This window comes from Melanerpes formicivorus, unplaced genomic scaffold, assembly GCF_026170545.1.
Source record: "Melanerpes formicivorus ecotype bairdi unplaced genomic scaffold, bMelFor1.0.p_v2 SCAF_1, whole genome shotgun sequence".
Classification (NCBI taxonomy): domain Eukaryota; kingdom Metazoa; phylum Chordata; class Aves; order Piciformes; family Picidae; genus Melanerpes; species Melanerpes formicivorus.
In genome coordinates this window covers 57,412,552-57,436,375 of record NW_027142353.1, presented here as the reverse complement: position 1 = coordinate 57,436,375, position 23,824 = coordinate 57,412,552, and the positions used below count along the sequence as shown (strand labels likewise).

Sequence of the window (23,824 nt, the reverse complement as noted above, 5' to 3'; positions counted from 1 at the left end):
AGGATAGAAGATTGTGTGAATACCTGTGTATTATCTTGCTGGAATTGTTTGCCATCTAGTGGTTTGTGGGCATCCCACAAATATAACTTAAAAAAAAATAGTAAAGCACTTTTCACAACTGCTCTTACCAGTGAAGGAGCTGACCTTGGACTATGCCAACTAAACTTCTGCAAGGGGGTAATGTACTCTGGGTTATGGCAGTCTGAGGGGTGGAACAGAGCTAGGAACATGTCCAGCATGGGGGTAAAGTTGGTTCACGGAAATGGCCTTCTTCACTAAAATGATGCATGAATGAAAACCCTACATGAAAGTAGATCAAATCCAAGTTCAAAAGCTTGCTGTGTTCAGTTTAGGGAAACCAAGAACTTTTTTGCCATTAATGATGGCTTCCTTAATAAGAAACAAGGAACATTTGGGTTATTAACTGATCACAAAGTTATTTGAGGCTATAACTGAAGCATGGAAACTGGCACATTCATGTCACTTGGTTTATGGCCAGTTTGGATACTCTTGTTTCCACCACAACCTTCTCTCCTTTAATATAATACACCAATTTAAGTTATACAGTACAACATTTTCTTCCTGTTTATGAAACAAAAGCACACTCCTAAAATTGTAAGACATCAGGACTAATCTTAGCTACCTCAGGCACATCAGAATTGAACACTTCCTCTTTTCCCCCATTTATTTCCACTCCTGTTTGATTACTTCAAAATCATAGTTTTATTTCTTATAAATTCACTCAGCATCCTCCAGTCTGTGTGTGGTAGAGTGAAGGGCATCTACATAACTAGATGCAATGTGCAGTAAGTCTACATGTGCAGTATCTAATTTTGCTTAGGAAATAATCAAGATTTCCTATTGCACATAATGATACTTGAGCTATTCACCCTAAATGCTCACCTCTTAACAAACCTCTGATAGCGTTGCTGACCCTTTTGCTGTTGCTTGGGTTTTAGAAGCTGATCTTCTGTCCTAAGAAATAGTAATGAGGAACTGGGAATTTCTGGCTGGTCCGTGCTTTTTGCTCTGCCTGGAGCCAAGGAGCGTAGCTCTTTGAGGCCAGGCCCCCACAGGAGCACTTGGGATACAGTGACGAGTTCTCGAGTGCCACTTACACGGCGTGTCAGGCACCCCGCCACGGCCCACGCAGCGTAGATCCCTTGCCCTGGCCGCAGCCGTGACAAGTCTTACACCGCCAACAGGGGCGGAGGGCAGGACATGTTGAGCTCCACGGGACCGATTTTCAGGGAAAACTAGGGCTAGAGCTTAGATTTGAGAACAGGAGAGCTTCTGCCGGCTACTGAGGGGCACGGCCACTGCAGGTCACGCGCGTTCGCAGCGCCCTGCGCCTCCTCCGTAGGGCCCAGGCTTTTCCCTCGGCGCATCGCTGCGCACTTTGCGTAACCCCGCTCTTCCCGTCGCGCGGTCACCTCTCATTGCCGTCAAAAGGGGGCGGGAAGTGCACTACGTAGACGGCTACGAGAATTACAGCTGCTCGTGCCGGAGGCGTAAGCCGTGGGACTTTGCTCCTGTCCTGCCGCCGCCATGGCTGCCCCGGGGCCGGTACGGCTCCTCAGGGCCGCCGCTGCCGCTTCCTCCCGCCGCTGGCTCTTCACCGCCCCGCCGGCAGCCGGGACGAGGCCAGGCTGCGGCAGCGGTGCCGCTACCGTGAGGGCAGCCCGGCTCTTCAGCCTCTCTGCCCGGGCGGTGCTCAGGTAAGAGAGTCGGAGCAGCGAGGCGCCGGGCAGGCTTCTCACAGCGGCGGTTGCTTCCGCGCCGCCGCAGCGCCGTAGCGGGCCGACCCGGCCACCTTGCCTGGGCCTCGGCGCAGAGGGCACCCGGGGCCAACGGCCGCCAGTGGCACGGTCCGCCCGGGTGGGGGCGGCCAGCGAAGGCCAGCGCTGCGTGACCTTCCTCTGGTCTGTCGCCGCGCCGCAGCCCGCCGTGCCCCGCAGTCCCCCAGACCCTGCCGCTGCCTAGCCCGTCCAGAGTAGGTCCCGGCCTCCTATGTCCTCTCACGGCCGCGCTCCAGCCTGGCTCTCGCCGTCCCTCTGGCGGCTGCCGTGGCGATGGCAGTGAAGTGCTCTGCGGGCGGACTTTCCACCCGGCTGGGCCGGGCGGACCACCCTACCCGGCGGTGCCGACTGAGTGCCCTCAGCGAGTGAGGTGAGCTCTGCCGTGCAGGACTGTAACGGGCGGCGTGGGACTGGAGATGCCCATGATCTGGCCCTGGTTAGGCACCGCACCGACCCGGCGGTCGTGGTTAACCATGGGGCCTATGTCACGAACTCCGTTGAAAGAGCTTATGGTCCTGATGGAGAGCTGCGCTAGGGTTCATAGTGTTCAGATTAGTTTTGCAAAAGATTATGACCATATCAGTGCTAGTTTTTCATGCAGTGCAGCACTTGCCTTTTGTTGTTATGACGGTCTGGCTAGGCGTGTAGATGCAGTACTTCTCTCTGAGCTCAGTACTGATCATGTTTTCTGCCTGTGGCATAGTTTTTCTTTACTGAAGAGCACTCATGCATCTAAGTGTGCAGAGCCCCTGTTCTCATCAGCAATTGTTATGAGCAGGGGTTTGAAAATGCAGCACGTCTGTAGACATTTAATATTCCACAGCCCACAACTATAATTTTGTAACTTAGTACACGCAGTCAAAGGCTTTGTTTATGATGGCCTTCTGGCTTCTCACTTGTATATTCAAAGATAGGGCAGAGCCTACAGTTAACTTTCAGCATTTAAAATGCATAGTCTTGAAAGCCTAATTTACTTGGTTGCTAGGGAATTTTCTTGGACTCTTGACCAAAAATCAGGTGCCCAACATCAAGAGGGAGGTGGTGGAGTCACCATCCCTGGAAGTGTTCAAGAGGGGATTGGATGTGGCACTTGGTGCCATGGTTTAGTAGTCTTGAGGTGCTGGGTGACAGGTTGGACTTCAGGATCTTTGAGGTCTCTTCCAACCTTATTGATTCTATGAAGAGTGTAGCATAGCCTCTTAGGTTGAGTAGTGCCCTCACCATCAAAGCTGTTTCAATAGTTTGCTTTTGAACTGTTCTGTAGGTGTGTTTATGACTTTATTCCAGTAGGTACTTTAAATACAGAGAGACTAACTTTTTAGTCTAAGACTCCCATATAAGATGAGTAAGTTGCTGATTTAGATCTGATCTCTGAGCGATCCTGCTGAGTTTCCTAAAATCAAGTCTCCACTGAGTGAGTGCCCTGACAATCTATTATTTTGAAGTCCTTGAGCTGCAGTTTTTAATTCACAAAACCTAAGTGTCAAGTTTTTGCACATTATTAAAATGATTGAACAGGGGGGAAAATGGGGGGAAGAAAATACTAAAATGGGAGAACATTTCTGTGCTTAATAGCACTGCAAGGATTGTAATCCCTCACGTCTTTCACAAGCAGACTGAATGCAACAGGAATTTATTTACGTTCGTTGCACAAGAATGGCAGTAAAAAAAACCAACCTGCGCAAGCAAGTAATTCAGGTGTAACGTTTACGTACCTTGTGCCATAACCTGTCTGAGGGAGTTGGGAGAAGAAGAAGGTCCTTGGATTTCTTTTTTTTGTGTATTAGTTTTTCTCCATTTATGTGCAAGTTATCTTTTTCTATTCGTTTGAGATCCAGTTAACAAGCTTTATACAGTTGGTCAGTAGAATTCCAGTAAAATGGTGGTGAATGGTGCCACATCCAGCTGGCGGCCAGTCACCAGTGGCGTCCCCCAGGGATCAGTACTGGGCCCTGTCCTCTTTAACATCTTCATTGATGATCTGGATGAGGGGGTCGAGTCAGTCATCAGCAAGTTTGCAGATGACACCAAGTTAGGAGCAGATGTTAGTCAGTTAGAGGGTAGAGGGCAGAGGGACCTCGACCGACTGGACAGATGGGCAGAATCCAATGGGATGGCATTTAACAAGTCCAAGTGCCGAGTGCTGCACTTTGGCCACAGCAACCCCATGCAGAACTACAGGCTGGGGTCAGAGTGGCTGGAGAGCTCCCAAACAGAGAGGGACTTGGGGGTGCTGATCGACAGCCGCCTGAATATGAGGCAGCAGTGTGCCCAGGTGGCCAAGAAGGCCAATGGCATCCTGGCCTGCATTAGGAATAGTGTGGCCAGCAGGAGCAGGGAAGTCATTGTGCCCCTGTACTCTGCTTTGGTTAGGCTGCACCTTGAGTACTGTGTCCAGTTCTGGGCCCCTCAGTTTAAGAAGGACATCGAAACACTTGAACGTGTCCAGAGAAGGGCAACAAGGCTGGGGAGAGCCCTCAAGCACAAGCCCTATGAGGAGAGGCTGAGGGAGCTGGGATTGTTTAGCCTGGAGAAGAGGAGGCTCAGGGGTGACCTCATTGCCCTCTACAACTACCTGAAGGGTGGTTGTAGCCGGGAGGGGGTTGGTCTCTTCTCCCAGACAACCAGCACCAGAACAAGAGGACACAGTCTCAAGCTGCGCCAGGGGAGGTTTAGACTTGAGGTGAGGAGAAAGCTCTTCACCGAGCGAGTCGTTCGTCATTGGAATGGGCTGCCCAGGGAGGTGGTGGAGTCACCATCCCTGGAGGCGTTCAAGAGGAGATTGGACGTGGCACTTGGTGCCATGGTCTAGTCATGGGGTCTGTGTTGATAGGTTGGACTCGATGATCCTCGAGGTCCTTTCCAACCTTAGTTATACTGTGATACTGTCATACTGTAAAAAGGCACATGGAATCATAGAATAGTAGGGGATGGAAGGGATCCCTGGAGATTATCTAGTCCAACCTCCTTACCAAAAGCAGGATCATCTACATCAAGCCACCCAGGAACCTGTTCCAGTAGGGTTTGAAAGTCTCCAGAGAAGGAGTCTCCATGGTCTCTCTGGGTAGCCTGATCCAGTGCTCCGTCGTCCTCACAGGGAAGTTCTTCCTGATGTTGAGGTGGTACTTTCTGTGTTCCTGTTTGTAGTTGTTGGCCTTTGTCTTATGACCGGGCACAACTGAAAATAGACTGGTCCCTTCTTAACTCCCATCCTTCATATATTTATAAATGTTAACAAGATCCCTTCTCAAGTCTTCTCCTGGCTAAACAGCCACAGGTCTCCCAGCCTTTCTTCATAAGACAGGTGCTTCAGTCTCTTAATCATCCTTGTAGCCCTCCATTGGGCTCTCTCTTGAACTGGGGAGCCCAGAACTGAACAAGTACACCAGATGTGGCCTCACCAGGGTAGAGTAGAGGGGGAGGAGAACCTCCCCTCACTTTGCTGGCCACACTGTTCTTGATGCACTCCAGGATACTGTTGCTCTTCATGGCCACAAGGGCACATGGCTATCCTATGGATAAATTGTCCACCAGAACTCGAAGGTCCATCTTCATTGGAGCTGCTTTCCAACAGACTGACCCCTAATCTGTACTGGTGCATGGTGTTATTCCTCCCCAGGTGCAGCACACTACACTTACCCTTGTTGAACGTCATTAAGGTTCACTTTGCTCAGCTCTCTAGTCTGTCCAGATCACAGTGAATGGCAGCACAGCTTTCCAATATATCAGCCAATCCTCCCAGTTTTCTGTTATCAGCAAACTTGCTGGGGGTGCACTCAACCCCTTCATCCAGATTGATGATGAAGGTGTTGAACAAGACTGGACCCAGTACTGACCCCTGGGGACCACCACTAGCTACAGGTCCCCAACTGGACTCTGCGCTACTGGTTACAACCTTCTGAGTCCTATTGTTTACCCAACTCTCAATCCATCTCACCATCCACTCTTCTAACCCACGCTTCCTGTGCTTAGCTATGTGGATGTTATTTGTGCTGTAAGCCTTGCTGAATTTAAGGTACACAACATCTGCTCTCCCTACATGTCGATTCAGTTACACCATCATAGAAGGCCATCAGATTAGTCAAACTGGATTTCTCCTCATCCTATCCATGCTAGCTATTCCTTACAACTTTTTCTTCCATGTGCTTAGAGGTGACCTCCAGAATGAGCTGCTCCATCACCTTTCCAGGGATGGAAGTGAGGCTGACTGGTCTGTAATTTCCTGAATCTTCCTTGCCCCTTTTGAAGACTGTAGTGATATTGTCTTTCCTCCAGTCATCAGACCACTCTCCTGTTTTCTATGATCTTTCAAAAATAATGAAGAGTGGTAGAGCAACAACATCAGCCAGCTGCCTCAGCACTCGTGGGTGCATCCCGTTGGGGCCCATAGATTTGTGCATGTTCAGGTGACCCAAGTGATCTCTAACACAATCCTCACTGACAGTGGAGGGTCTTCCCTCCACCAGGCTTTCTCTCTTAACCTCCAAGGTCTGGGATTCCTGAGGACTGTTCTCAGCAGTAAAGATTGAAGCAAAGAAGGCATTCAGTAACTGCCTTTTTTATGTGTCAAACACCATTGTTCGTGTAAGTAAAACTACCTGTGTTTATGTCTAGAGGATGAAGACCTAGCTATATAAAATTGCTAGCCGAGGTGGTTCCTGTGAGCAGAGGTTCCCAAGGGTTCCAGGGAAGCATCAAGTATTATATTTTCATTTCCATTTAGTTTGTTTTCTTGCTCTGTTTTTGTGTTAACCTTCCTTTTGGAAGCAGTGAGCACTGCATGGTGCTTTGGAAGCATACTGAGCACTGGTTTTCTACAAATTTTTTATCCCAGTTTAGGTAGCTGTATTAACATTTGCTCCACAACATAATTACTACATTGAATCACAGAATCAATAAGGTTGGAAAACCTCAAAGATCCTCAAGTCCAACCTGTCAGTCAAGACCTCATGGCTTCAAGTGCCATATCCTCACCTTGAGCCTAAACTTCCCCTGGTGCAGTTTGAGACTGTGTCCTCTTGTTCTGGTGCTGGTTGCCTGGGAGAAGAGACCAACCCCTTCCTGGCTCCAACCTCCCTTCATGTAGTTGTAGACAGCAATAAGGTCTCCCCTGAGCCTCCTCATGTTTTTAAGGTCAGTTCATATTTGTAATTTGCATTTTAATTGAGACCTGTATAATAGTTTCATTTGAGAAACTTTTCAAGCAGTTAGGTAGTCCTATTGGATTTACCATTTAGTAAAATATCTGAAGGTAGAGTTTGGCTAGTTGTGTGCCCCAAACAGGCTACAGTCATCTTTGTTTTGGATGGAGGAATGCAAGAGGTAGTTCTTAGGTTGGAAGTAATAGTTGAAGATTCTAAAAGATACTTCTTTTAAGGGAAGAGAGGTAGCTGTCAGGATTCTTGCAGTACTGTTTTTTGCATGGGAGGGACAATAAACAACATTTACATTCCTCTAGTGCTCTTCTGTGTGTTTGCAGTGTGCTTAATTTACAGTAGCCTAGCAAAGCAAGCTTGAACAAAGCTGATAGTACTGTGGCAACCAACAGCACACACCTGGTGATAGGTTCATCAGAGTGTGAATTGGGATATTTTTGCTATTTGTAGATTACACAGAATATGTTCTGTTCTTCCTGATAAATCCAAGACTATTTATACTTGCATACACTTGGTACATGTTTATACTACTGGAAACTCTCCTCAGGAGCCCCAGACCCCTGAGGCCCCAGAGGAAGACAGGACAAAGGAGAAGTTTTCCTTGGGTGATGTGGACTGGGTTGATGAGGACTGGGTTAGGGAATAGTTAAGTAATCTGGACGTTCATAGTTCTGGAGGATTGTGCTGCCGCTCAGCAAGACATAGGCTGGAGAGTTGAACAGGGAGAAATTTAATGAAATTCAACAAGGGCAAGCATAGAGTCTTGCACCTGGGAAACAACAACCCTACGTATCAGTACAGGTTGGCGACTGACCTGCTGGAGAGCAGTGAAGGGGAAAGGGACCTGGGGGTCCTAGTAGATGGAAGGTTGACCAGGAGCCAGTAGTGTGCTGTTGTGGCTGAGAAGGCCAATGCCATTCTGGGGTGTATTAGAAGGGGTGTGGCTATTAGGTCGAGAGGGGTTTCTCCTCCCCCTCTATTCTGATCTGGTGAAGCCACATCTGGAATATTGTGTCCAGATCTGGGTCCTTCAGTTTAGGAAAGACAGGGAACTGCTTGAAAGACTGGCACAGACCCACAAAAATGATTGAGGGAGGGGAACTTCTTCCTTATGAGGAAAGACTGAGGGAGCTGAGTCTCTTTAGCTTGGAGAGGAGGAGAATAAAGGGTGACCTCATTAGTGTTTATAAATATGTAGAGTGAGTGCCAAAAGGACAGAGTTATGCTCTGCTCGGTGACATCCAGTGATAGGACAAGGGGCAGTGAGTGAAAGTCGAGGCATAGGAAGTTCCATGTAAACATGAGAAAAATTTTTTCCATTGTGAGGGTGATGGAACACTGGAACAGCCTGCCCTGGGGGGTTGTGGAGTCTCCTTGTCTGGAGATATTCAAAACCTGCCTGGATGTGTTCCTGTGTGATCTGGGATAAGTGATCCTGCTCTGGCAGGGGATTTGGACTAGATGATCTTTCAAGATCCCTTCTAACCCCTAACGTTCTGTGATTCTGTGTGGTTCTGTTTCATGTTAATTGCTTGTGACAAGTTAGCTGCATAGTGGTGGTTGGTTGTTTTTGTTCTCTTCATGCAAACAATGAGTAGCAAAAGCCCTATTGAAATTTATCAAGCCTAAATATTTCATGTGGGTGTTATTTTTAATGATATCTCCCAGTAATTAAGAAGTTCTTTAAGGTGTGTTTTGAATGTCTGACTAGTCTGATTATTATGTGTACACACCTCTGAAAGTATTTGCACCACGTGGGCTCATGCACAGTAAAGGCTCAGTGATTTTTAAAAAGCAAACATTTTTGCTCTGCAAAGAATAGCAAAGATGGCAGTAGCAAAAAAACCAGATTCTACTAGAAGATTTAAGAAGGCTATCTCTAACTTTATTAAAAATAAATACATTTTACTTTCACTTACCAATCAGGATGGATTAGGTCCCATAGAAAGGATTAATTACTCTAGTGCTCTTTAAGAAAAGTCAGTGACTTAGTGGTGGTACTTTGGTTTGTCCCCTTGCTGCATGCTGCACCAGTTAGGCATGCACAGCTGCAGTGCAGTTCCACGACTGCCTGAAGGAAATGCAAGATTGTTCCTACTGAAAAGGGGATCCCACTCCTGTTTCCTCATGTCTGTTGCAGGCAGTGATGTTTTGCTTGCTGGTTCACCCAGGACTACTTTGTTTTTATGGTTGATTTTCAGCCAGATTAGCACAATGAGTTGACTTGTGGTGATACTGGTCTAAGGATGATGGCAAGGTGATTTGGAGTGGGAATTATCCAAGCCTGTGTTTTTATATTGGAAGGAGATTGGGTTAAGATGTTCATTAAGCTTAGGTTATATTATTAGGTCATAAAGTTGCAGAAACACAGCTTTAAACTGATGTCAATTTTGGTTAAGATCTGACTGTATACTGTTCTGATGTGCATACAGCCACTGATCTATGAGAGCTGGGTTTCAGCCACATCCAGTTTTGTGCATGATAGAGTGCTGGGGATAGAAGGAACAAAGAAGGGAGGGCAGGACCTTTTGTCATACCACTGTGGTGTTAGGGCAAATTGAAGTGTAATTGTAGGTGAAGACAGTTTCAGGAGGGTTTTGAAAACTAGGAGGGAGATGACTTGTCTCCTTACAAAGGTTCCAGTGGTCTAATGGATGTCTAGACACCTTGTGGTTGGGTCTATGTTACCTGTGATTCCATCATCCTATAACAGAGGAAAGGGTATGTTTTGGACGTTGAACAAATATTTACTACTTGCTGTGTCTATATTTTGGGCAGAGGATGCCTATAAATGCAAGTGCATTTTGCACTGAGTCTCCTGTCATGGTTGGGTTTGTCATGCTGGCAAATATTTCAGTCAGTGAGAATATTTGGGTGAGTTTTTAGAATAGAATAAACCAAACCAGGTTGGAAGAGACCTTCAAGATCATCACGTCCAACCCATCAACCAATCCAACCCACCTAAACAACTAACCCATGGCACCAAGCACCCCATCAAGTCTCCTCCTGAACACCTCCAATGATGGTGACTCCACCACCTTCTTGGGCAGCCCATTCCAATGGGCAATCACTCTTTCTATATAGAACTTCTTCCTAACATCCAACCTGAACCTCCCCTGGTGCAGCCTGAGTCTGTGTCCTCTTGTTCTGGTACTGGCTGCCTGGGAGAAGAGACCATCATCTGCCTGTCTACAACCTCCCTTCAGGTAGCTGTAGAGAGTGATAAGGTCACCCCTGAGTCTCCTCTTCTCCAGGCTGAGCAATCCCAGCTCCCTCAGTCTTTCCAGTTCTGGAAGGGCTTTTTGAAGCAGTTTAAAATTATACTGTCAGTGGTTCACTTTGGCTGTCAGAATGGGAATCTATACCTTTACAGATGGTATCTAAACCTATCATTCTTAAACTACCAATGGAAGTGGTGAATTTTGTACTGGTGTATCTCAGAAGTAAGCGCTCATTTCCTTGGTTGTGCTGTGGGAGGTGTGAGTATAGCAGTGGAGTAAAAATGGAGCAGAGAGCTAACTTAAACCCTCACATAACAGTTTGCTGGAGGTAGTCCTGTGGTATTACAGGTGGCCATGCAACATTAAGGGCATTTTGTAAAGAGATATCTTCAAGATTTCTGAAGTATATTATAGTACATTCTCCAATTGCATTCTGCACATCAGCAAGATCAATCCTTCATTATCAATTATAGTTTTAAAATTAATTTATACCTAATAGTAGCTTCTAGAGAATGGAGTGAGGGATGATATGACAAGAGTTGAACATGACATCATAAGGAATCATCCTGCATACTGCTGCCAGCTGAGCTTACAGTTGTGCCAAGTATATTAAGCCTAGAGCAATAAACGTTTGTTGTTTTTCAAAACAAGCTAAGACACAGGTTGCTAAGAACATATTTTCCTCTTACAGCCAGTTCCAGAAATAATCTCTTCTCTGTCTGCTTTCAAATTTTTGCTTTAATATGCAGCTCTAGGGATTAGAAGGTGACTTGATTTTCAAGCTTGTATGCCTTCCATATCATAGGTCACTTAAGGTCCACAGTTGCTAAAAAGATTAAAGGTAATATTAAGCATACTGTTTTTAAACGTGGATTTCACATTGAAACAGATTCTTGCATTAGCTTTCAGTTGTTCTGTTTGCATCTCTTATCTCTTGGCAGATTTCTTCAGTATCTGTCCAACAGGTTTATCTTGGTTTTGCTCACTTGCTGTTGGAAAGAAGATAGTTTACTTAAAAAACAAACAAACTGTATTTTATTTGCTTTCCTTTAATTTGCATTTGAAATAACATAATATGGAACCAGAAAGGAACCTTTTTATTTTTTCTCCTATTAAAAGCTTTCATCTTAAGAAATTTTTATGCAGATTATAAGAGAATCTTTTTCTTAAATAAACTTGAATTGTCTGAGAAGTGAAGCAAGACAGTGCAGAAACTTTTTTCTTTGAAGTTGGTGTCAAAACTTGTGACATTCACTAGAATGAATATTTACAAGGTGAAATCCAAGGAGAACCTGTGCCCTAAAATAACCCCAGAATGCTCTTGCAGTATTTCTGGTCTGAGGAGGAGAGGAGAATTAATTTCTGGAATAAATGAAGTCAAATGTCTTTAAGCAGAAATGGAAAAAAAAATCATGATGATGAGAACAGTTAAAATTTCATGAATCCAAATAAAGAGTCCTCAGAAAGGTGTGTAGAAAAACATTTAAAGTAAGCTCTTTCATTTGATAAAAGTACAAATATCTGCCAGAAAGGATAGAGGTGACTCTTAAATGAAAGGCAAGACATCATGCTCCTGTATAGTTTCTAATAACAAAACAGAAACAAGGGCGGGTTTTTTCCCCTTATTTTTTATGGCACAGCAGTAAATGCCTATACCTGTTAGTGCTTTTAAAAGCCAGTAACTTGGGCTTCTGTGCTCTCAGAGTTGATAGTGATTACTGGTTGTGGTGGGTTGATAGGCTGTTCCTTCCTTTCCTTCCTTCCCTCCCACCAGGGCAGGAAAAATAGACTCAGACAAATGGATGGCAGAAGTGGTGGAAAGTTTAAATGGAAAAGCAGCGAATATTTCACGGACAATCACAAGCACAGTGACAAAAGGAGATCCCAAAGCATACCCAGAAGCATCCCAACACTCCCCTTTTCCCACCTGAGGGTACACCCAAAACCCCCAGGGCTCTTTCTTCCCCCTGCTCCTCCACTGTTAGGCTACACAGTCTCAGGCTGTGCCAGGGGAGGTTTAGGCTGGATGTTAGGAAGAAGTTCTATACAGGGAGAGTGATTGCCCATTGGAATGGGCTGCCCAAGGAGGTGGTGGAGTCACCATCATTGGAGGTGTTCAGGATGAGACTTGATGGGGTGCTTGGTGCCATGGTTTAATTGATTAGCTGGGTTGGATTGCTTGATAGGTTGGATGTGATGATCTTGAAGGTGTTTTCCAACCTGGTCTGGTCTGGTCTGGTTCGGTTCGGTTCTATTCTATTCTATTCTATTCTCAGCTGGCCAGATCTGAGACTGCCCTTCCCCCTTCTCCTCCCGGCCTTACGCCTAGCTAGGCCCAAGAGGCTGTGAGATGACTCTCCCTCCATAACCAGATAGGGACCATCTCCATAGGAGCGGTGACAGAAGAAGGAGGAAGTGTAGAACCTTGCTGATGGTTTTATAGGGAGCAGGGCATTATGGGAAGAAATACATAGCTTCCCTTGTCCACCCACTGAGCTGGACCCTTGGGACATCACAGGTCTAGCTTGTGTGGTGGCAACAGGAAGCACTCAGCCTAAACCACCACACTGGTTTAGCAGTATTCAATGTATTTTAAAGACTGAAACATTGTAAAATCCTTTCTTTAATTCCATTATGTGCTTTTCTTTTTTAGCTCAGAAGATAAAATAACTGTTCATTTCATAAATCGTGATGGTGACAAACTAACAGCCAAAGGAAAACTTGGAGATTCACTGCTGGATCTTGTTGTTGATAACAATCTAGACATAGATGGTTTTGGTAAGTAGGTTGGAAAAGACACTTAAGATCAAGTCCAATCATAACTGAATATTTATGAGTTTATTCATAAAACCTACCTGTATTCTATTTGGATTTCCTACAGACCTGCACCCCCCCACTGTGCACACACTTTTTTTCCCCTCTCCTGCAAATGCATAGGATATTTTGTGTCCAGTTAAAAAACATATCTGGGGTGAGCCTTGTTTGAATGTTAAAGGAGGGGAATGTGGACAGAGTGCTGTCAAAGCAGAACCTGAAAGCTGCCACCCATAGACTCTTCTGAGCTGAACGATTCTGGAAGCAACACAGAACAGGTGTATTTCTAGAAGTGTCTGGTTACTTTTGTATTGCTAAACTGTCTCTATTTTATTATCAGGCTTTTTGTAGCATAATGCTGTAATATTTTGGTTCTAAGTAAAAGAAACCACCAAATCATGTCAGCTAACAGGAAAGAGCAAAAAGTTTAGTTGCCTGTTAAAGGACATGGATATGGAGGTGCTGGAGCGTGTCCAGAGAAGGGCCATGAGGATGATCAGAGGGCTGCAGCACCTCTCCTATGAGGACAGACTGAAGGAGTTGGGGCTGTTCAGTCTGCAGAAGAGAAGGCTCCCAGGTGACCTAATTGTGGCCTTCCAGTATCTGAAGGGGGCCTACAGGAAGGCTGGGGAGGGACTTCTCAGGATCTCAGGTAGTGATAGGACTAGGGGGAATGGAATGAAGCTGGAGGTGGGGAGATTCAGGCTGGATATGAGGAGGAGGTTCTTCACCATGAGAGTGGTGAAGCCCTGGAATGGGTTGTCCAGGGAGGTGGTTGGGGCCCCGTCCCTGGAGGTGTTTAAGAGCAGGCTGGCTGAGGCTCTGGCCAGCCTGATCTAGTGTGGGGTGTCCCTACCCATGGCAGGGGGGTTGGAACTAGATGATCCTTGTGGTCCCTTCCAACCCTGACAGATACTATGATACTATGATGTGTAAAAGAGACCAGAGTCCTAGTGAAATTGTGACTGTATAAGCTGTTTAAAATCAAATAGGAGGAAGTACTAACTGTCTTAATGTTTTTGCACTTTCCATAGTTAGTTCCATTGAAATTGCAGGATTCTGCAATTCTGCAAAGTGGTGGTATTTGGTCAAGGAAATTTAATACTTCAGGTGTTTACATCAACACAAGCTTAAGTTAATAGCTCAAGTGGGAAGCAAAATACAGGTTGCATGAGTGAATGCATAGCATGGAGTGATTTGGGGGAAAAAGTAGATTGGTGTTCCACACTTTAAAATCTGGGGTGTATTTCATTCATGTGGGGTTAGGAGCATTGTCTCTTAAAAACCTGTTGTGCTGGGATGAATAGCTTTATGTATCTCTTATCAAATGTGTCTTACAGACTTAGGGCTACTCTGCTTGTATTGTGGAGTAAATATTTTCTGTTTGTGTAAATGTCAGCTGTGCTAAGTCTTTGTGGTAAAGTATGGGGCAGAGGAAAGGAAAGATAATGCTCTCAATAAAGAGAGGACACAGTCTCAAGCTGCGCCAGGGGAGGTTTAGGCTGGATGTTAGGAAGAAGTTCTTCACAGAAAGAGTGATTGGCCATTGGAATGGGCTGCCCAGGGAGGTGGTGGAGTCACCATCACTGGAGGTATTTAAGAAGAGACTGGATGGGGTGCTTGGTGCCATGGTTTAGTTGGTTGGATGATGTTGGGTGATGGGTTGGACATGATAATCTTGACGGTCTCTTCCAACCTGGTCTGGTCTATTCTATTCTGCCCCTGTACACTGCACTGGTTAGGCCACACCTCGAGTACTGTGTCCAGTTCTGGGCCCCTCGGTTTAGGAAGGATGTTGACTTGCTGGAACGAGTCCAGAGAAGGGCAACAAAGTTGGTGAGGGGCTTGGAACACAAGCCCTATGAGGAGAGACTGAGGGAGCTGGGGCTGCTTAGCCTGGAGAGGAGGAGACTCAGGGGTGACCTTATTGCTCTCTACAACTACCTGAAGGGAGGTTGTAAACAGGCAGAGGTTGGTCTCTTCTCCCAGGCAGCCAGCACCAGAACAAGAGGACACAGTCTCAGGCTGCACCAGGGGAGGTTCAGGCTGGATGTCAGGAGGAAGTTTTACACAGAGAGAGTGATTGCGTTATGGAATGGACTGCCCGGGGAGGTGGTGGAGTCGCCGTCACTGGAGGTGTTCAGGAGGAGACTTGACAGGGTGCTTGGTTACATGGGTTAGTTGATTAGGTGGTGTTGGATGATAGGTTGGACGCGATGATTTCAAAGGTCTCTTCCAACCTGGTTTATTCTATTCTATTCTATTCTATTCTATTCTATTCTATTCTATTCTATTCTATTCTATTCTATTCTAAAAATTTGAGATACTGTAACAATCTAACTGCAAAATATGCTAGTCCCATTTCAGTAATAATTTTCTAATGAAACATCATACTAGGGCAGAGAAAGAATGCAGTACAAGTAATGTAATGACGAGTGTTCTATGGTTAGAAAAAAGTAATTAGGGAAAAAAATGTAAACTAGATCTTACTGAGTTACTTCTGTCACTAGGGGGCATCCCATGTGCAGTAATAATCAGAACTATCTTCATACAAAGACTTACAAAACAGTTGAATGATTCAGCTGTGCTCATTTTGCTGCTAGCCTTACACTGGCAGAAAGACCTTCCATTGTTCAGACTGTCAATGTTCTTTCTTTTATCTTTTTCTGTTTCTCAGCTCACCTCACCTAGCATTAAAATGTTTAACATTTAAACTGAAAATTTGACATTATTGTATCATAGATTTGGCACTTAAAACTCTGCTTTTTTGCATGCATTTGTATGAAGACATGTATGATATGTTTTAAAAATCAGGTCTTCTAGTACAATGTCATGCTCACTTTGAATATATGCTGTTGATCCCTTTACTGCATATAACAGCACAGTGCTTTTTGTATGTTTTTTGTGGTCTGATGATGAATCCCACTGTTTCTTTTCATACCTTTGGTTATATATATGCAGCCCTGCTTCTCTTTGTTTCCATGAGTACAAAGGTGATGTGTTCACAATACTTAATTCTTCTTTCCCTGAAAATGAGTAAATAAGTTAAATTTGGCTTAACATTACCTGCTTCTCTGTTCAGTTTAAGTCAGAGATGGGGATTTGTGTGCCCTAACATCAATCTTCACATAAGTGTGAAGAGTTCAGCTTTCTCCTCCACTTGAAGTTGAACATTTTTCAGCAAAGCAGAGAAGTTTGCCGCTGTATAGAGCTGATGCCAAGACAAATCTGTTAATGTTTGTACTGTTACTGTCTTGTAGTGACCTAATTGCTCTAGGTCTAGTTGCTATTTGCTAGGGTTGAACAGAACAATCATTAGATCCTTGGCTTGGGCTGGATTATTTATTAACACATATAGGCCTCTTTAATATGGGGAAAACCATCTGTATTTAGCCTGCCTTTGTTGCTGTGAATTAGTGTTCTGTTGAGTGAGAAGAAATACCAGGTATTCTGAGGAACTTTTTATATAGCAGGTGTCTTTTGGTGGATTTCTTGAAGAAACTTCAAAACCATGGGGAAGAGAGAAATTGAAGGGTGAACCATGGAAATAAATTATGTAGTGTTGGTTGTGACAGTGTTGTCTGTGTTTGCATGCTTAGAGTAGAAAACTTTTCTCTCTTTGAATGCTATAAAGGTTGTAGGACCTGTAGAAGTACTGCAGACGGTTGAATGCAGTGTAGATAGATGAATGTGGGAATACATAAAACAAAATTTGCTAATCAACAGAGAGACTTCTTGCATGAGACAAACATATATGATGATTTCTTCTGAAATGCTGCTGTAATTTGAAACTTGTATTTTGTTGTTATCCTTTCTTTAACCTCTTTAGGTGCATGTGAAGGAACGCTAGCCTGTTCAACTTGTCATTTAATCTTTGAAGACCACATATTTGAGAAACTAGATGCAATTACTGATGAAGAGATGGACATGCTGGACCTGGCATATGGCCTCACAGAAACGTAAGGCAACATAACACTTCAGTACATCAAAGAATAGAAAGAAGAGTTTGCAGATGTGGCACTCCAGTATTTTTTTAGACTGCTTTAATAGGCTTTTAAAGAATAGCTGCATTCTGTTACACAAGTGGGACTGCCAAGTTTAAATATTGTTTATATGAATTCATATTAAAAAGATGTCAGTATTGTTTTTTCAACTGAAGAGTGGCAGTTGCCAGTACTTGCTCTTAAGAGACAGCTGATACAGAAGTGTCAGATTGTGAAGAAGTACAAAAACCTTAGTTGCTTCAACAAAAACTTTGCTGCTGTGTGTGGATTTTCCTGTTCTTGTTTCCCTTCCCTTCTGTCATTACCTCCCTTAGCCTGTAGAGAGTTCATATATTTTTTTGAATGTGTTTGCTATTAGTAGTGTAGTTCTGGTTAGATCTTCTTTTCACAGAATCAGAGAAGGGTTGGGGTTGGAAGGGACCTGTTAAGATCATCTGGTCCAACCAAGAAGGGCCATTTAGAGCCCAGGACCATGTCTAGAGGGCTTTTGAATATCTTCAGGGATGGACACTCTGCATCTCTCTGGTATTCTTGTATATTGATAAGATCTTACCCCTGAGCCTTCTCTAGCATAAACAGCATCCCACATAGCAGTGTCCCCAGTTGTCACGTCAGTGCTCTTGATGTGCACGAGCCAGATTCCCTTTCTGGTGAAACTAATCCTAAAGTGTGCTCTTAACTGCATAGGACTGGACTAGTGATAGTCTAAAGTAACCTGTTCTGCATCTCCCCACCATCAGAGTTATGAAGGTGTCACATTGTCATCAGAGACCTATTCCTAGTGGAATAGGTCACCAGCACTACTTGCTGGCGTGTGTGCAGCCTGTATCTTAGACCATGCTTACATGAACCCTAGGTAGCTGTGCTGTATGAGGTTTCATAACCCCTCTCCTTCATGCCTCAGTGGAACTGCTCATTGAAGTTTTTGAGACTCTTTCTAATGTTGTCAGAGGGCTTTATACCTGGCCTGTATAGCATTAACTTATTTCAGCTTCTTCTGCTTTGTTGTTTTTTCTGTCTCCCAAAAAAATATTTTCAATTTGGAAAAAACCATAAGCCTATTAAGTGTCAATTTAGTTCACTCTTACCATCTACTGGCATCTTCCTCTAGACTTCACTTTTAGGTTCTGGGCCAAACCAATTGCTAAAGCTTTGGAAGCCAGTAATCTAATAAAATTTTTTTTTGGCTTCTAGTTAAAGATTTAAAGCAAAGAGCTTTTACTGATGAACTGAAAACCAGCAGAAAGCCAAAGCTCTCTGTTTAAATATTTCTCTAAGGGCTTCAGACCAAATAAAGTTTTAGACCCTCTGAAGATGCTTGTTTCTGTCAGGTTTTCCTAACATGGTGTGTTCCACCTATGGCCAGGGATCTTTCATATGTGAGAGGGTGACTCTTTTGGATGAGAGAACTTCTAAGTGACTGATATTTGCTATGGGTTACCTGGTCTCCTGTACTAATATGAACTTGTGTAATGGAGATACACTGCTGTGCTCTGTCATTAGGAATGGAATGGAATGGAATGGAATAGAATAGAATAGAATAGAATAGAATAGAATAGAATAGAATAGAATAGAATAGAATAGAATAGAATAGAATAGAATAGAATAGAATAGAATAGAATAGAATAGACCAGGTTGGAAGAGACCTTCAAGATTAGAATAAAAGCTTTTTCCTGTCTTTGACTCTGTATTTGGGTAAGTTTCAGCTAGCAGCTGCCATGAAAGCTCATGCTAGTTAGAAAGGTTGGAATGGAATAATTTTGATTAACTGTGGAGCAGTAGAGATTATTAATACTAACATGGTGGGAAACAGAAAATATCATTACATGACAAAATGGGAATTCACCATGTCTTTATATAAATATCCACAGAAAGAGTTGTTAGCCATTGGAATGTGCTGCCCAGGGAGGTGGTGGAGTCACTGTCCCTGGAGGTGTTCAAAAAAGGATTGGACATGGTACTTGAAGCCATGGTTTAGTAGTCATGAGGTCTTGGGTGACAGGTTGGACTTGATGATCTCTGAGGTCTTTTCCAACCTTATTGATTCTATGATTTATAGTTGTGCAAGTCTGACTTACTATTTTGTTGTGGGTTTAGGTTTGTTTTGTGGTTTGGTTTTTGGTTTTGGTTGTTGTTGTTGTTGTTGTGTTTTTTTCCCTTAATGGAATGAGAGGAAATAAAAAGGAGGCAATAAAAAGGAGGCCTATAGAAGTGGTTAAAGGGGGAATGGCTTTTATGAAGTGATTGACTAAATCTGCTTTTTTAGGGTTCAGGCTTCTTCAGCCTTAAGGGGTGAGGGGATCTGATTAAATACCTATAAAATTGTAAGTGCTATGGAAGAATTTGTGTAAGAAATGGTAGCTTCTTTCTCAGTATTATATAGTGCTGCCTAGGACTTTTTGTACTACTGTGTAGCAGGCTCAAAACAAAGGGCAGTGTTATTTCGCATGAAATGAATCCAATGTCACACTACAGAGTGCATCTGCAATTAGCATTGGTCTTTAGCAAAAAAGAGACACTTCAGGAAAAATTATGCCTTAGGAGCAGTGCTGCATATAAATGTTATAAATGATGTTCTTCTGTCAGATTTCATTTCCAAAGCTATTCTTATGGAGGCATATTCATGAGATTACATCTTCTGGTAATACATGCATTTATACATACATTGCAGTAATCAGAAGTTGATGTATACAGTTATTTATATATGAGTGTTATCTTGGGTATAGTACTGAATTGGGAGCTTTAGCAGCAGTTGATCCCTATGTTTGAAAGAGTTCTGTAGAGGTGTTCATATAGTACTGCTTAGTAATGTAGCAATCTCAAAGGACTTCTCCAACCTGGTTTGGTTTGGTTTTATTCTATCCTTCTCTCCTCTCCCTCTCCTCTCCCTCTCCTCTCCCTCTCCTCTCCCTCTCCTCTCCCTCTCCTCTCCCTCTCCTCTCCCTCTCCTCTCCCTCTCCTCTCCCTCTCCTCTCCCTCTCCTCTCCCTCTCCTCTCCTCTTCTCTCTGCTTACATTCCTATACAGATTAAATTATCCAACTGGGGCTACAGAACATCGCCCATCCTTGCTGATGTTTTAAGTGTTCTGTACCAAAGCATGGACGTTGAATTAAAGATATCCCATCAATAAAAGTAGTTTGTGATGTCTGCAGAATTTTGTTGTGACATTAATTAAGTGGTTTTTAATTGCTCATATAACAACAACTTTTTTCATGCTGAATGATAGGAGAAAAGTGAAAGATGGAGACTCTTCACATGCCATGAGTATTTTATCACTTTCCTTGCATTTCTTGTCTTTTCACTCTTAACTTTCTAGTTTAGTGACCCAGTCTTGAGTTGTTTCATTTGAAAACATTGGACTCTGAACGTGTTAGGCTAAGCCTTCATTTGGTTTCACTGCCTTCATATCTTTAGAGATGCTGAATGGCCCTTGGGGGGTCAAGTGTCATTCCCTGCACTTGACTGTACTATTAGTGACCCACTGAAAATGTAAGAGTCACCATTATTATATTGTTTCAGGAAGTACTTGTTTTACAACTTTCCAATGTACTGAACTCTGTTCATGTAAATCTTGATGATTGCCACATACATCTTAGCACTGATTCATCCAGTTCACTGCTAGTCTTGATTAAGACCGTGCACGAGAGTGGTTGTTTCTAGATCATAACATTTTGGAATGGCTGAATGTTGGGGTCCTAAGGGGGTAAATGCTGTGAGATCTATGTTTGGCTAAAACTAATGACAACATATTTTCCTGCAGATCACGTCTGGGCTGCCAAATCTGCCTGAAGAAATGGATGGCTGATATGACTGTTAGAGTACCAGAAGCTGTGGCCGATGTTAGACAATCAGTAGACATGAGTAAAAACTCCTAAAAGAAAACACCATAGGGGTTCTAAAGAAGCTTAATTATTTTTATAACTTATTTTTAAATGTGTAATTAAATATGGGAACTTACATGATTGTGAGTTATTTTATATGACTATCAATATTAGATCAATGCTATTTTAATTTTCTTTATAAAACCTCTTATATTTTTACGCTTCAGATGCAATAATACTTCTTATAGTGATCATTGGATTATAAACATTAGCAAGTGTATTACATATTTCATATACTATTACTCTGCCAACACCTTCAAGGGCATTTGAGAACTGGATCACTTCTGCAAGACTTCTCCTAAAAACCCCTGTACATTTCTAGATGTTGAACCCAGATATGTAAGAACAAAACTTGCAAGGCTGCATGGGGTCTTGTTAAAGTGTTGCCATTAAAGATGGTACACTCAGAGCTAGTTCACCTTCTCCATAAATATAATACTTCCTCAGCAAGTAGTGGATTTCCAGGGTAGAGATTTTCCAGACTTTGGAATCTTAATGAGATGTGGCAAATTTTGTGTTGAAGAAGTACTGTTAAAACCAGGATATCTAGGGCCAATACAGAATGTTGGGCACTGCAGCTTGACTGTGGCCCAAATCAGAAGTCAGTAAACCTTAACTGTACTTATGTTTGACTACACCACAAATCCAGGGATACACATGGTGTAGAAGAGGAGAGCATTGGAGCTGCCTAATCGGAGAGCAGAACCACTGGATGTAGCTTCGAGTTCTTGCTGTTCTCTGAAGATGGCCAAGTTGGGATTGAAGAGGGCAGTATTTGTCAACAGAAGATTTGTTTTTAAATCTTCATAGCTTTTTCAGTTTTGAGCTTGTTCAGGAGCCAGACCAGTGTTAGCCAGGGCATTCAGCTTAAAGAAAGCCCTAGATTCTGGGCCTTGTCCTCAGATCTTCTCAAGAATGGTTGATATCAAATGGTCAAGTATATTTATTCCATAAAGATTGACTAGATTCCCCAGAAGGGCTTGGGAGACACCCATGCTGGGATTGCATGGTGACTGCTAAAGAGATTTCAGTTGGATCTTGTTTTACTCTTTCTAAAGTAGACAAAAATAAAACATGTCTAAGATTCTCAAGGAACCTCTCCATATTTGTTGCCTAAATACTTCAATGAAATTCTTGTCACTAGCACAACAGTTGTTACCCTTATGAGGTTATTTTACTCTTTTGGCCTTATTTGTGTGTGTGTGTATATACATATGTAAAATATGTTCATTTTCATGTGAATTACCTAATGCATTCATTAATGCCTTATTTGAACTGGTGACAATTACATCTTTTCTTGCAGTATTATGCTTATGAGGGGGAGGGGGGTACAAAATTACACTTTTTCCCAGTGTTGAATATTGGGGTTATTTTAAGCTTCATAAAGAGGGATGAAAAAATGTCCCTCTTGGTTTTAAGAAGAAATATTTTCTAGAGTTGTACTGAAACTAGGACCTACTTCAGATTCTTTGTTTTGCTCTCTGAACAGCCATTACTTTGTTTCCTGGTGTTCCCTTTGGATTTCCCCCCAAACCAAGATACACTTAATGTGATTTGTTCAGACCTTAATCATGCAGAGTGTTCAGAATGCACTTTCTATGTGCATGACCTCAGAGTTGAAATTTCCTGGCTTTTTGAAACAGACAAAGGTCTAGGAGAAGGAAGGGTAGAAATCAGTGAAGAAATGTGCTGAAGATACTGCTGTGACTCTATCCATGATTTGGAGGTATATACCACTTTGAATTGCCTTTTGTCCTGATGTCATTTATAAACAGTAATTACTACAGTTTTGAACTTTTGGGTTTGTTTTGTTTTTTACAGCTCTTTGGTTTCCAAGAGAGGGAACTCAAGTCATAAACAGGTGTACTGTGCATTCTTACATCAGAAAGAGATCTGAGGTTCTGGTATAGCTGTGAAGTTCAGGCGTAGGTGGTGGTGGTGTTTGGATTTTGGAGGTTTCTTGGGTTTTGTTTTGGGTTTGTTGCTTTTTTATTTACATACAGCACCACCAGTCACTTCTTGCAGGAATTTTGAAGTGCTTCACACTGTGTGAAACAAACGTGAAACAGCACTCCTGCAACTTTTCTTTTGAAGTCAAGGTTGTTTTATTGTGTTTCCTGTGACAGGTACTCAGTGTAAAGACTTTGACTGTCCTATGGTGTGCCTGTGGAAGTAATTTATTAAGCACAGCAAGGCAAAAAATAAAGAAGGGCACTTCAAAGTTCACTTTGAATACTAGAGCTATCCCATATTGCATGCAAATGGAAATCTCAGAAGGCAAAGGGGCTGATAGGTATTCCCCAAAATGCACAGCTCAGAGATACTTGTTTCTTTATTGTCAGAATTATTTGCAAATAAATCTTATTTTATATGATTTTTCTGACACACCTTGTTTGTACTGATTTTTCTTCCCTTTTGTTCCAAGCCATTGAGAGTGTTTCAGGGTGTACAATGGAACCCAACAGTTAAAGATGCACATCCAAGTGTAAGTGTGAACACAACACCACAGCATTAAAGAACCCAAACTGGTTAAATACATATTTATTTCCTTCTCCAAGTAGAGATTTGATTTCTCAAAGTATTTCTTTTCTCTGTTAAAACAGTCAGTGGGGCTCTTCTGTCTCCCTTCAGAAATGTGGAGAAAATCAGAACTGACTTTGTTCCCTTTGCTTCTGAACATTAGTTTACAACACGTGCTTGCAGTCTGGGGGAAACAGACCTTTATTTCTCAAGGATTTGTTGCTACCTTCTGGTTTCTGGTGGGTAAAAAGGTTCTTTGCTTGGATGTGTTAGGAAGCCAGTCCAAAACCAACCTCTAGCAAAAGGAGAGGTATTATTGCCTTTGCCTTTCTGAGACTGTTGGAGAGCTTATCTGTGGCTCTAGGTCGTGTCCTTTCCCCTCCATTCTCTTAAACCTTGGTCAGGTTCAGGGCCCTGCTGGCTTCTGT

General features: G+C 43.2%; 1 protein-coding gene across 1 annotated transcript; it reads left to right on the top strand.

Annotated features, from left to right (window-relative positions):
- The first annotated feature begins 1,458 nt into the window (after nt 1-1,458).
- Nucleotides 1,459-23,259, top strand: FDX1 (ferredoxin 1). Its single transcript, XM_068144558.1, has 4 exons — nt 1,459-1,718; nt 12,830-12,954; nt 16,820-16,949; nt 20,756-23,259. Exons 1-4 carry the CDS (start codon nt 1,549-1,551, stop codon nt 20,868-20,870), a joined length of 540 nt encoding a protein of 179 aa, XP_068000659.1. The 5' UTR covers nt 1,459-1,548; the 3' UTR covers nt 20,871-23,259.
- The last annotated feature ends 565 nt before the right edge of the window (nt 23,260-23,824 follow it).

Coding starts and splice junctions, on each gene's coding strand:
- FDX1 (XM_068144558.1), top strand. CDS start 1,549: ATGGCTGCCCCGGGGCCGGTACGGCTCCTCAGGGCCGCCGCTGCCGCT. Junction 1,719..12,829: donor TCTGCCCGGGCGGTGCTCAG/GTAAGAGAGTCG, acceptor TTTCTTTTTTAG/CTCAGAAGATAAAATAACTG. Junction 16,950..20,755: donor GCATATGGCCTCACAGAAAC/GTAAGGCAACAT, acceptor ATTTTCCTGCAG/ATCACGTCTGGGCTGCCAAA.